The 13,523-nt window shown below is 40.2% G+C and overlaps 1 protein-coding gene across 6 annotated transcripts in view; it reads right to left on the reverse strand.

The window, feature by feature from the left end:
- Positions 1-446: 446 nt before the first annotated feature.
- The window catches only part of LOC121270825 (progestin and adipoQ receptor family member 3-like), a 32,431-nt gene continuing 19,354 nt past the window's right edge, over positions 447-13,523 (reverse strand). For 5 of the 6 annotated variants that reach the window (XM_041176294.1, XM_041176291.1, XM_041176293.1 and 2 more), the window contains exons 6-8: positions 11,461-11,661; positions 8,109-8,199; positions 447-2,905 (exon numbers count right to left, since the gene is read on the reverse strand). In XM_041176294.1, coding sequence (XP_041032228.1) covers positions 2,766-2,905; positions 8,109-8,199; positions 11,461-11,661 — 432 coding nt within the window. In that variant the 3' untranslated portion in view covers positions 447-2,765. The remainder of the gene's footprint in view (positions 2,906-8,108; positions 8,200-11,460; positions 11,662-13,523) is intronic. The other variant, XM_041176295.1, reaches the window with a different exon arrangement.

Here is a 13,523-nt window from a genome sequence, read left to right on the forward strand (position 1 = left end):
GTCAACATTTCTGTGGCAAAGGGATTTCGAAACTCATTTCCTGCTGAACAACTTCCTGAAGCAGCGCGCACAAAACTGGTAGAAGATTGCAGATATTGTTGCTTTAGTAATCTATGGTAAATCTGCAGCAATGAAGTCCCATTCTGTACACCTTGCACTGTGGTCCAGTACACTGGCGTATACATTGGGCCACATTTAGTAGAGACAAATATTTCAAAGCAATATGGAGTCATATCAAAATAAGGTTTTGAAGTTGGTCACAACTTTACCAGCTATGATAATTGACAATGCAGCCATCCCAGTTTTGCAACTAGATTTTTCTTTTTGCCCTTAATGATTTAAAATGTAAAATGTCATTCTACTTGTGTACTAAGAAACAGCTGTTCTATCAGCTTTAGATTTTCCAGGCATTATGAGAAGTTGATAGAAAACACAATGGAACAAACCACATTAAAAGTCTTTATTGAAGATGCAACATTCAGGTTTATAAACATTTTCAAAACAATCTTCAAGTAATATCAAAAGACAAAAATGGTTTAAATAGCAAAACAAACAAAAAAGGGGCAATGTTGCCATATGTTATAAGCAAATACTGATTGGAGCAGCTCTACCTCCAACGCAACATGGTTGGAGGGAATGAGCAGAATACTTCAATAATAGACCAACTTGCAATAGTCGGACATATTTGGCACTAGGAGCAATGCAACAAAACACAGCCATGTGAAAAATAATGGAGCAGAACTATATGCTGCCATCAATCTCTGTCAAGAAAAAGAAAAACATTTTGTATGTCAAAAGGATATTTTCCAAAGGAACTGAGAGCTATGGGAGAAGGTGGGAAACAAAGTGCTATTCAACGGAGAAGGTGGGAAACAAAGTGCTATTCAACGGAGAAGAGCATTAAGCTGAGGTGACATGCCATTTTTAAGAATGGGCACTTTTCAACCTACCGATGATCAGTTCAGAGGGAAGACAATATCAACATTTTATCATTCAGCCACTCCATACCATTCACATCTAAATGTTTGCACAACACAATTGTATAACACAATTGAAGTTATCCAACCCCCACAGATTTTACTGCAGGAATCCTCAAATCACAGTACCCGTAACATTCTGGTATTATTTGCAAACTAATTGATTATCCTTGCACAGTGAGCATTTCAGTTAATGCAGTTTCACCATCCATCATGAAATCATTTCTTTTTTAAATGTCTCTAGACAATTATCTGCATTTAGTACCATGCTCACTTAATAGATTGCAACAGATTCCTCCTAAGAGATGTTTGAATGTGTCTTTATGTATTACTAAAACATGGCAATATCAGATCAAAGATTAATTCATTGCAAGTTTTTCTTCAAAAGGTTAAATCTTGCCTGGAGTATATTAGATTTAATCTACACTTTTACAGTGTAAGTTGGCAATCAAGATAATGTAGATAAATTGAACAGTATAAAGTTTGAGTAGAGGAAAATCACACTTCCAGTTATAGTGCTTAAGCTGAAAAATGCAGCCTAATTTAAATGAGACATTTTTTGGGATCTCAGCCTACTGTGGTGCTGGATCTTTAAAAAAATTCAGGCTTAGCACAAGACGAATGCAGTATTTGAGTTATCAAAGTGTGTAAGTCACATTCCTATTTTACATTAGCCTTTCCAATAAAAGCCATACAACTTGTACCGTTATGTTCCAAGAGATTAAAGCATGCACCCAATAGCCACTTATGCCCCAAATATCCATGTTACAATTTTGAAGCTCCTCGTTCATTTGCTCTTCATGTAAATGGGAACAATAAAACCACCTGCATATTTCACTTTTCCTGAAATTATTTTCCAATACTTACCAACACACATGGGCCAAGTCAATAATTTAGAATAAAACATTACATCAACAGTGTCAGGGATACAATATCCAAAGGTTAACATGAAATTTTCCCATTTAAAAAAATAAAAAGTTGAGTAACTTTCCCCTCCTTCCTCCAAAAATCTATCTCCCATATAACTCTTTTTTTAAAAAAATGAATTGGTTTTACAAGATCAAATTAATGAAGTGGTCTCCTCTATTAAAATGGTCAGTGCTCTTGTCTTTCAAAATTAATTGGTTACTTCACAAATTAAAGCCAGATTTAGTGGTTATTAAACTCATCATCACACACATTAAATATCAGGAAAAATAGTTTTGTTTAGGAGGGGCACTGGTTAGGCCTTGTAAACATTTATAATATGTTACTTTGCATGCAGTACAGTTGCTTTTCTGTCCTCTAGTTATATTAAATTTGCAGCATACATGTTACAGTACATATTAAATCATTTCTACAAAATGTAGAACAATGAACAAGGCAGGCATTATAATACACCCATAAGACAGTTCAATACAGTTTTGTATTTTACAAATACATGCATTGGCTTTCAGTTAAAAGGCATTATATTGTAGCTGCCTTTACTGTACCTTGAGCCTGTGACACTGAGTAGTTACTGGCACAATCCAAATGTTAGAAAAAAGGGCAGTCACCAATTTGGCTGATTAAAAAGGCTTCTTCATGCAAAAATAAGTCTGAGGAACCGTTGAGTTGGTGTCACAGTACCAGAATGTACCATAGTAAAATCTTCAAACTTACAGCACACAATCGAGACACATTCAGTTTTAAGTAAATTAGAAGGCCATCATGCAGTTGGTTAGAAGACTCGTAGAACTGAAGAATTAGTAGTTTGATTTTCTTTTGTTCTTAATTGCAAAGCAGTCCTCTTGAGGAAATGCTGGAAAACTATTCTGTTATTTTTAGACATGGCTGTTCATGTCTATAATGCATTATGTGAACTGCAGTCTGATGCCACCAATAGAACATTAAAACTACCAAGAAATGCCACCACTGGTGGCTACAGCCAAAGTAATTCAAGTATCCACCTAGAAAACAAGAACTCTTATTAGAACGCAAATAGCAAAACAAAATGGATGGAATAACTAACCATCTTCACAATACAGATTCTCTTTTTAAACCCAAACGTGATGCATCACCTTTTAGTGCCAAGCATTAATACACCTAACTGTGACATTACAGAGAACATTGTTACAGTGGAATATTACTAAATTCTACAATATTTCTCAACTGATAATGTTTGTTCTCATTGTCTGTTAAGATAGCAAAAGCCAAATAGCGAGACGATATATAAAGCATAAGTCCGTGTTTGTGTGACACGGTATCAGTTTGCAGTCTTTACCCTTCCTTCTCCTTAAGGCAATTTTCCATTGTTGGTGACTTGGCAGGTGGCAGCACCTATCCCAGAGGCCCTGTCCTCCTGTGTGCGTTTAGCACAGGTGTCACATCTGGGTTTTGCTCCCCATCCTGTGCCAAGAACGTCAAACCAATTGCAGCGTTTCTACTCCTAACCTCTCAGAGGTCGATTGATTCATTATATGCAATAAATGAACTTTAAACTGGACTTTACATTAAATGCACGAATCACAGGTTGTCCTTCGCTTTAAATCGGATGAATCTCTGATGGAAAAGTCAGTGCTGTGGAATCAGTCTGAATTTTCAGCATAAATTTCCTACTTGATTGGTCCATGGTTTGTGTGTGTTGTGTCTGACCACGTACAATTAGCAAAACAAACTCTTGCTCTCCTTTGTCGCGCTGCACAACCTACCATTGCGCAAAGATTGAGTGAGCAATGCCAGTAATGTACACGTTGAAGATGATCTTCCCGAGTTGGCCTGTGCAGTGATCCACTCACTAGTCTAGATAATAACTGAGAATAGATGACTGAATGTTGACCAAGTCAAAAACTAAAATATATAACCTCTGATCCGATCAGACTGATAGGACTATGGAGTTTGCTGCACAGATAGAGGTATTTAAGCTCAGTGTCTGTACCAGCTTTTCTGTAATCTCATTTTCTTACTCTATTGAGGACTGATGACCTCACTACCGATTCCTAAAGAATTGCTGAAAAAAGAGACACGCTGTTGAAGCTTTATGTCTTGCACTCATCAGGACAAATTCGCAAGCGTACCAATTGTAAAGGGAACAACAGTTTATACTGCACGAGAAAAGAATGCTGACTGGTTGGCAAGGGGACTCTGATCGGTAGAGGCGTTGTCATGGAGAATGCGCCAGGGAACAATTAACTGCCAAGCTTTTGTTTAAATTCAAACCATGCAGGTTGACTCTGGTCAAGACATTGCCATGCTTGCCAGTTAACTGTTCCCTGGTGCATTCTCCATGGCAATACCTCTACCAACCAAGAGTTCACTTGCCACCCAATCAGCACCCTCTTCTCGTGCAGTATAAGTTGTTGTTCTCTTTGAGATTTGGTATTCTTACAAATCTGTCCTGATGAGTGCAAGACAAAAAGTTTCAACAGTATGAGTTTTTCAGCAATACTCACGTTCTGTACAACCAGGTGACGATTCCCAAAGTACAAAAAAAGTCCAACCTCTCAAAACTGCTTCATTAAAGAAAAAATCCTTTATTCAATCTCTTTATCCTACCTGTGTTCTCCTAAGTCTTTTACAGGCTGCCTCACTGTTTGCCAAACTCTCTCCTCTCAATAATAAAAACAAAAAAAACTGCGGATGCTGGAAATCCAAAACAAAAACAGAATTACCTGGAAAAACTCAGGTCTGGCAGCATCGGCGGAGAAGAAAAGAGTTGACGTTTCGAGTCCTCATGACCCTTCGACAGAACTTGCGTTCGAGTCCAAGAAAGAGTTGAAATATAAGCTGGTTTAAGGTGTGTGTGTGGGGGGCGGAGAGATAGAGAGACAAAGAGGTGGAGGGGGGGGTCTCAATGTTGTGTTTCCGATACCCAAGTTTAGTGAGCACTAAAAGGAAATCACTACATATTATGCCTTTGGTTCTGCCTGAGCTTTACTGACAATTAGCTTCAACAGGATAAAGTAAGTGAACCCATAGAACACACATGGAAGGATTAGTTCAAATTTTAACTACACAATCCTCATTATTCCGACTCCTAGGAATTGTAATTCTCAAACGGGCATAACTCCGGACTGTCACCTCACAGAATAGTCTTAAATGTTTACTCCCATGAAGTAACGAGCCTCAAAAGGGTACAGTAAGAGCCCAATCTAAAATAAAACCATGATCTGGGTGTCGCTGGCAAGGTCCGCATTTACTGTCAGTTCCTAATAAAGAGAGAGAGAGAGAGAGAAAAAGAAAGAAAGAGAAAGAGCGGAGAAGAAAAAATAATTTATATTTATGTAGCACCTATCACTACAGGCCAACGTCCAAAAATGCTTTATCGCCAGGGAAATGCTTCCGAGCTATTATTGCTGTAATGTAGGAAATGTGGCAGTCAGATTACACACAGGAGGGAAGATATTCTGCAATTTACTCCTCAGAGGAATTATCTGAGGGTACTCTGTGTGTCTAAATAAGTATGTAGAATCATAAAAAAAAAGCTAAAATTCTCCAACGTAGGCTCAATCTCACAGATTCTCACTTGTCTGCACTGGGGACGGTGATGATTGCTTCAAGCGTTCAATTAGTTTGTGCCAGAGTAGTTCAACTGTCATAAAATATACAAAATAGGAGCAGGAGTAGGTCACTCAGCCCCTCAAGCCTGCCCCGCCATTCAAAAAGATCATGGCTGATCTGATTTTAATCTCAATTTCAGTCTTGCCTACCCTCAATAACCTTTCAACCCTTTGCTTATCAAGAATCTATCTACCTCTGCCTTCAAGGTATACGAGGACTCTGCCTCAACCACCTTTTAAGGACGAGAGTTTCAAAGTCTCACACCTCAGCGAAAAAAAATTTCCTCCTCGCTGTCCTAACCGGGCAACCCCTTATTTTGAAACAGTGACCTCCTAGATTCTCCCACAAGAGGAAACATTCTTTCCACATTCACCCTATCAAGTCCCCTCAGGATCTTATATGTTTCATTCAAGTTGCCTCTTCTAAATTCCAGCGGATACAAGCCTAGCCTTTCCTCATGAGACAACCCGCCATTCCTGATACTAATCAAGTAAACCTTCTCTGAGCTGATTCTAATGCGTTCACATCTTCCCTTAAATAATGGGACCAATACTGTTCACAGTATTCCAGATGTGGTCTCGCCAATCTCCTGTACAACTGAAGCATAACCTCCCTACTCTTGTATTCAATTCGCCTCGCAATAAACGATAACATTCTATTAGCTTTGCTAATTACTTGCTGCACCTGCATACTAACCTTCTATGATTTACGCACTAGGATGCCCAGATCCCTCTGCATCTCAGAGCTCTGCAATCTCTTAACGCTTAGATAATATGCCCCCTTTTTTTAAATTTGTCCTGCCAACATAGTAAGAGATATTTAAACGAAGGGTCCCATTTCTTTGGTGTGCCTTACAAAGGGCACTATACCCCCTGGAAGGCACAGGAAGCTTGCATAGTGGTGGAAAAATACTACACAAAATAGTCATTGTGGGACACTCCATCCTCTGTGGACAGCAGAGCAAGGTTATACTCAGGGACAAGGACAGCATATAATGAGGGAGAGATTTCTTCCAGGAATTAGGACTGTCCTACGTAAAGTGAAGCTGAGTTGGAATATACTCTTTGGTGTACATGGGAAATCGTGGCACCTAATTTCTTTTAAATTATTTATTCAAGGGATGTGGGCATCACTGGCTAGGAGAGCATTTACTGCCCATTCCTAATTTCCCTTGAGAAGGTGGTGGTGAGCTGCCTTCTTGAACCGCTGCAGTCCATGTGGTGTAGGTACATCCACAGTGCTGACAGGGAGGGAATTCCAGGATTTTGACCCAGCGACAGTGAAGGAACAGTGATATATTTCCAAGTCAGGATTGTGAGTGACTTGGAGGGGAACTTCCAGATGCTGGTGTTCCCATGTGTCTGCTGCCCTTGTCCTTCTAGATGGTAGGGGTCATGGGTTTGGAAGGTGCTGCCTAAGGAGCCTTTCATGAAATGGAAAAGGATGACTAGAAGTAATGACAGATAATGTAATAAAACACTATTGTGCAGAAGAAGAAGGGATTCTATATCTAGGATTTCTTCACAAGTTTGGCATGGACATCTAATTAGAGAGTAACAAACATAGTAAGAGATATTTAAAGCTAGCAACCCAAAGAAGAAACTCTAAGCTTGACGAGTTGAATGCTTATAATTTAAAGGATTACCCTATACTATTTCCATAAATAGATAACTTCATTAAAAGGTATCCTTTACTTGGAAGAAAAAGCAAGTTAGATCTTTATTTTCACAAACGTCTACCAGTTCAAGTCTTCAACACAGAAAGGAACCCCTGTAAAATCACCAATGACAAATGCCCCAGTGTGACTCCGCTGCATGCAACGAGTGTAGCCACCTTGGATCAGTCAAACAAACAACCCAAATTAACGATAACTTGTATTATTGAAGCATCTTTAATGGAATAAAATGTCCCCCGGTGTTTCACAAAATTCGATATCGACCCACATTAGGAAATAATAGATCAGGTCATCAAAAGCTTGGCTAAAGAGCTAGGTTTTAAAGAGTGTCTTAAAGGAGGAGAGAGCGAGGTGGAGATGTTTGTGGAGGTGGAGCGAATTCCAGAACTTAGGGCCTCTGCAGTTGATGACTCAATTCATGGCTTCCTGAGCCCAGGAGAGAAGTCTGCTGACTTTCTCAGGCCACAGCATTTCTGGGCCAGGTCTTTTCTAATTTCATCACTAGCATTTGGAGGCCAGTAAACAGAGCTTTGTAAATGCGTAAAAGTGCAGTTCCAATTTCCCCAATTCAAGAACTAGTTTGAATGCACAAACAACCACATTGCTTGTCTGCCCCATCTGGAAATGGTAACATGATAGGTAACCAACCATGGCACGAGATGTAGATTCTAGTTATCAGGACTGTTCGGTGTGCCAGGCAATCATCACGCACTCAGATTCCTGATATGAATGCTGGGTGTGTCTATCCCTACGCTGGAAACTAAAAGCTCACCCCTGTCTGTCTGAGACACAGCCCATGAAACATTTCGTTAACTTGGCCTTAATTATTTTTCATTCTAACGCTGGTTGTCATACAGAAGTTTACAGTGAACATGAGAGGCAACATATATTCTTTGTACACAGATTAAAATTGTCAAAAGAGAGAGAGAGAGACTTACCTGGAAAGTACCTCTCAGGTACTTTACTGTAGTAAAACAAAAATGCCAAACTTGCTAGTAGATACATCACACCTACTCTGGGTGCAAACACCTAAGAGAAAAGAAAACATAAGTTTCAGAAAACGTGGAAAGATTCGGGTTGGAGAGACAAATTCAACAATATACCTCGTTTAAATACAATTTTTTTTACCCAGAGTGTGGTGGGTTCTAGTACATTAGTCGTGTAAATTCCATGTAGTACACACTAGTTTCACAAGTGACTAAATAGGTGACACTGGTGGTATGGAGCACCACCTCACTAACATGTTCCTGGTGACAAAAGGATTCAGACATATAGAAAGCACTTGGAAGCAGCGTTTCCACACTGAGGCATGGATGACCCTTGGCACCCACTCCAAATTACCGGCAGCCAATGTAACAGGTGAATCACAAAATGCAAACCTTTGTTAATAGAAACTAAAAACCCTGCAAGACCCTGTAACTGCTTGTTGCATCAGTAATTCCTAGAATAATACAAATTATCCTGCATTGCTTTGAGGAAGTGAGGATAATGACACTCACAAGATGGACTAATTTTCTATTGACAACCTTGATTGTAAAGTATTGGTTATAAGGCTTAAGGGGCTGGACCCTCAATTGGTATGGCACCATCATATGTCTGGATGCTTGGCCTAAATAGCCAAGTGGTTATGGTACTGGGTTTGTAACCCCAAGATCAGGAGTTCAAATCTCACAATGGCAAACTATGAAACAATGTAACTTCATCTGAAACAGATGGAAACATGTTTACTCAAAAGAGTATCATATGTCTGGATGCACACACATGATACTGCTCAATCATTCCTCAAAGTATCCCATTATTCTGTGGAAAAGCTTGACCTTCTGTTGATAGTCATTGACTATTGAAAAAAAGCTTGATTGGTTTGAGTGGATCTTGCGAAAAGGGTCAGGGTGGGCTTTGGTCCATTTTTCTTGAACTGGATGTAGTTTACTCATTCTGAACCACAGATCTCATTGTATTGGTGTTAAGTATTGTGCAGTTTCTCAGTACATCACAGCATAATGCACTAATATCCATTGTCACTGAATTGGTTTACCCATCTAGCCAATCGTTGCAGCTAATATTAGGAACTTGTGTGGAGAATTCACATGGCAGTCCTGAAGAATCACATTTCTTGTAATCAGATGACATTTTTGTGTACATTGTCCTATTTCCTACACCTCTCCCCAGCATTATAACTACTTACTGCAGGAGTACAAGGCAGAGGGGATTCAACTAAATGATTCACGCACTCTTTCTTATTTCAGTGCCAAGCGAATTCCAGTTTCTCAGCATTAATACTGAACTGAAATTGGGGACAGACAGGGCAAACTCTGCAATAGCTTTATATACTGTAACATATGGGGTCATGGGTTAAACTCTTGATCCACAACTCTACCCAGAAGAGAGCCTGTTGCTGTGCTGTAAATTATTGCTGAGGCTCAACCTTGCTTCCCATTGTTCTCTGGCAGCTTAGCTTTTGAAAGATCTGCCACAATATTGATAACCATTTGATGGTTAAAGGTCTATGGATAGGAAAAACTTGGACATCCCAAGCAGAAGGCAGTTGATACCAACAGTTCTTTAAAATCTGTCCTGGATAACAGTTAGTTCCCAAAGTTTCCAGCATTCTTTTGTTCTGAAGAAGAGTCATACTGGACTCGAAACATTAACTCTGTTTCCCTCTCCACAGATGCTGCCAAATCTGCTGAGCTTTTCCAGCACTTCCTGTTTTTATTTCAGATTCCAGCATCCACAGTATTTTGCTTTCATTTGCACAGATTTTCCTACTAATTATTCTGCAATTGGTTGGACACATCTCTTGGCTGAATAATTAGGGAAGAACCAGCAAGGATTTGTTAAAGGCAAATCATGTTTAACTAATTTGATTTAATCTTTTATAAGGTAGCAGAGATGATTGATGAGGTAATGGAGTCGCTGTGGTGTATGTGGACTTCCAAAAAGCATTTGATAAAGTGCCACATGATAGGCTTTAAAAAAGACATTGGCTGTGTGACAGGAAACAGGGTGGTGGTGAACAGTTGTAGTTTGGACTGGAGAAAGATATACTGTGGCGATCCTAGGGGTCAGTATGAGGAGCACTGCTTTTCTTGATCTATATTAGTGACCCTGACCTGGTGTACAGGGCACAGTTTCAAAATTTGCAGATGTCACAAAACTTGGAACTATTGTGAACTGTAACGAGGATAGAGGATAGGGGTCATAGACAGGCTGGTGGAACGGGCAGACAAATGGCAGGTGAAATTTAATGCAGAGAAGCGTGAAGTGGTACCTTTTGGTAGGAAGAATGGGAGAGGCAATGTAAAATAAAGGACCCAATTCTAAAGTGGGTGCAGGAACAGAGAGACCTGTGGTATGTTTGCTCAAGTTGTTGAAGGCAGCAGGGCAAGTTGAGAAAGTGGGTAGAAAGACATCAGGAATCCTGGCTGTTATAAATAGAGGCACAGAGCACAACAGCAAGTAAGTCAAGGTGAACATTTATCAAACTTTGGTTCAGCCTCAACTGGGATGTTGTGTTTAGTTCTGGGAACTGCACTTCAGGAAGGATTTGATGGCTTTAGAGAAGGTGCAGGAAATGTTTCCAGGAATGGTTCCAGGGAGAGGAACTTCAGTTACAGAATAGATTGAAGAAGCTGGAGCTGTTCTCCTTCGAGAAGGTCGAGTGGAGATTTAATAGGAGGGTTCAAAATCATGGACAGAGTAGCTAAGAGAGAAACTGTTCCCATTGGTGGAAGGGCCAAGAACCAGACAGAACAGATTTCAGGTGATTGGCAAAAGAAGCAACGGCAACACGAAGAAAACCATTTTACGCAGCGAGTGGTTAGGATCCAGACTGCTCTGCTGGAGCGTGTAGAGGAGGCAGATCCAATCAGGGTTTTCAAAAGAGAATTGGATAAGCACCTGAAAGGAAAAGAAAATTCCAGGGCTACGGGGAAAAGTAAGGGAGTGAGACTAGCTGTTTGCTTTTAGAGAGCTGGCATGGACACAACTGGCTGAATGGCCTCCTTCTATCCTGTAACCTTTCTATGATTCAATCCCTAATCCTAATGTAGAATTGCTAATTGTAGCTTAGCTGGGACACAGGCCAACTCGGGAGAGAACGAGGATTGAACCGAGAATCATCTTGGTCTCATAGTTCTAAACCACGCTGGGGAATGCATAAACCCTACACAACTTTTCGAGAATTCCCAATAAATAGTCATAAACATGTAAAAACTAAAGTACTGAAACTAAATAGGATGGATTTCACAGAATCACAACAACTGGAAGTGCACTACAAATCCTTCCTACCTTAACAACCGGTTCCCCAATACCTCCATTCTGAAATATCCAGTGAACTGTGGGGATTAATCCATAGGCAGCAATAAAACAGAAGAGGAGAATGCGAAGCTTGTGGCAATGCTGGGAGGCATAATGCGGATGGATTTGTGTGAGAAACATCACAAAAATCATGGCCAGCACGGTTATAAGGTACACTTGTCTCCAATACTGCTTTGGGAAGGAATGAAAACAAAAATAATTACACTCATAGCTACGGGGTGTTATTTCTCTCATTATTGCCATGCTATAATGCCATTGATCAAGGACAAATTTTCAAATGGTAATTTATGCACCTTCCTAATGTCCTACATGCATTAATATTTCATGATTGGAAAAATGAAACATAACTTCAAACAATGCCCAGCCTGCCAGTGTCGTTTTCAAATGGTGATACATTTCAATAATTTGATTATTAAACTGACTCAGGTTGGAATCCATTTGTAAGAGACATAACTTTGACCAGTAACCTCACAGCTTAAGCATGTAAAATCACCTGGATTCAATCCTTTGGATGATGTGGGGCAACCTAGGCTCGTGAGTGGTCCCCCTTCATCTCAGTGGGCAGCAAGATTGAAATCGGGCATGTGCACTAACCATGACCCCATTTACACATTTGATACACGCCGAATATTTCATTATGAGTTACAGAAAATGCTCAACCATTCATATATTAGTAGAACTGTTATCAACTTCAAATGGTAAAAACAACCTACTGGGAATTTTGCTATGTGAGAGGAATGGCGTGTTTCATAATGTCTCTTACTGTGGTATTTTTTTGGAACTGATATCACCTCGTTGTAAATTCAGCAAATCGGCCTCCCTTTCTGCTCACTAACAAAATAATCCAGCTCCCTACTCTCTTTTACCATTCTTTCTTCATCACCGATTTTCCTCTTTTCAGCTACTTCTTCCCCTGTACCTTTTGGTTTTGCACTTGATTCTCCTCCTTTATCACGCTCCGCTTCAACACAAGGCGATCCATTATATAATTAGGGGCAAATTAAATTACCGGCAAAAGTCACATAAAATAGCGCAACCTCCCACGTCCACTGGTGTGGTGACCAAGACGGTCTCCTGGGATAGAGTAATTTTGCCAACTGCGCTCGTGTACCTATAATTTGTGAGGCGTGCCGATTGAACCATAGCAGCATTTTGATTGGACACATAGGGAGCGCACGGCTCTCACAGTCAATGCTGTGTGTAATCAGCAGGCACCTCACTTCATGTGCTCTTGCTTTGCGTGTATATCACTTCAGTAATACCGGTAGGAAAAAAAGGACGTAGACAGAAACCAGTGGAATCTGACAACCCTGCGCATGGGTAACGGTCAACAAAATGTCTCGTGGACCGCACTCAGAACTCCGATGGGCCGCATTATCACGGCAGACCACAGGTTGCCCACCACTGGTCAGATGATGTTACTTTCAGAGTTCTAAAGATAATCTTCAGTTGACATACATCCTGTAACTGCCTCACCCTTGAATCTTGCTCAGTTGTCCACCCCCCTCGAACGGCACTCTGAAATATTTTGCTGTGTATGATACAAGTGTAAGTTGTTCTTGCAAAGGGGCGATTTTGAAGTTTTAACTTGCTTCCTGCCTTGGTTACTGAATGATTTCACTCTCTGTCCGAGTTGAGGAATAACCGAGCAAAATGGAAATTGGAAATCCTCGACACTACCGCTGAACAGTTCAGATATCACTCTGAACTGAGTACATGTATTGGGTGAGTTTGTGTAAGTGGTAAGAAACAAGAATGCTGCCGGTTTATTCCTACTACTAATCTCATGTTTTTATTAGCCCATTACTCACTGCAAATCGCATTCTACCATTTGGGATGGATCTAATTTTAAGCCAAATTCGCTATGCGCATATAACCCTGACCAGCACACCTCACAGTAACTCAAGTCACGTGTGAAGCACTTTGAGACATTGGAGACGGGTGACAAGAGCATCTATAAATACCAATCTCCTTTTTCTAAATTAAGGGGTAATTAGTGCGGGTTTATACCAAATGAAGATTGTAGAAAAAGC

Source organism: Carcharodon carcharias, chromosome 28 (assembly GCF_017639515.1).
Source record: "Carcharodon carcharias isolate sCarCar2 chromosome 28, sCarCar2.pri, whole genome shotgun sequence".
Lineage (NCBI taxonomy): Eukaryota > Metazoa > Chordata > Chondrichthyes > Lamniformes > Lamnidae > Carcharodon > Carcharodon carcharias.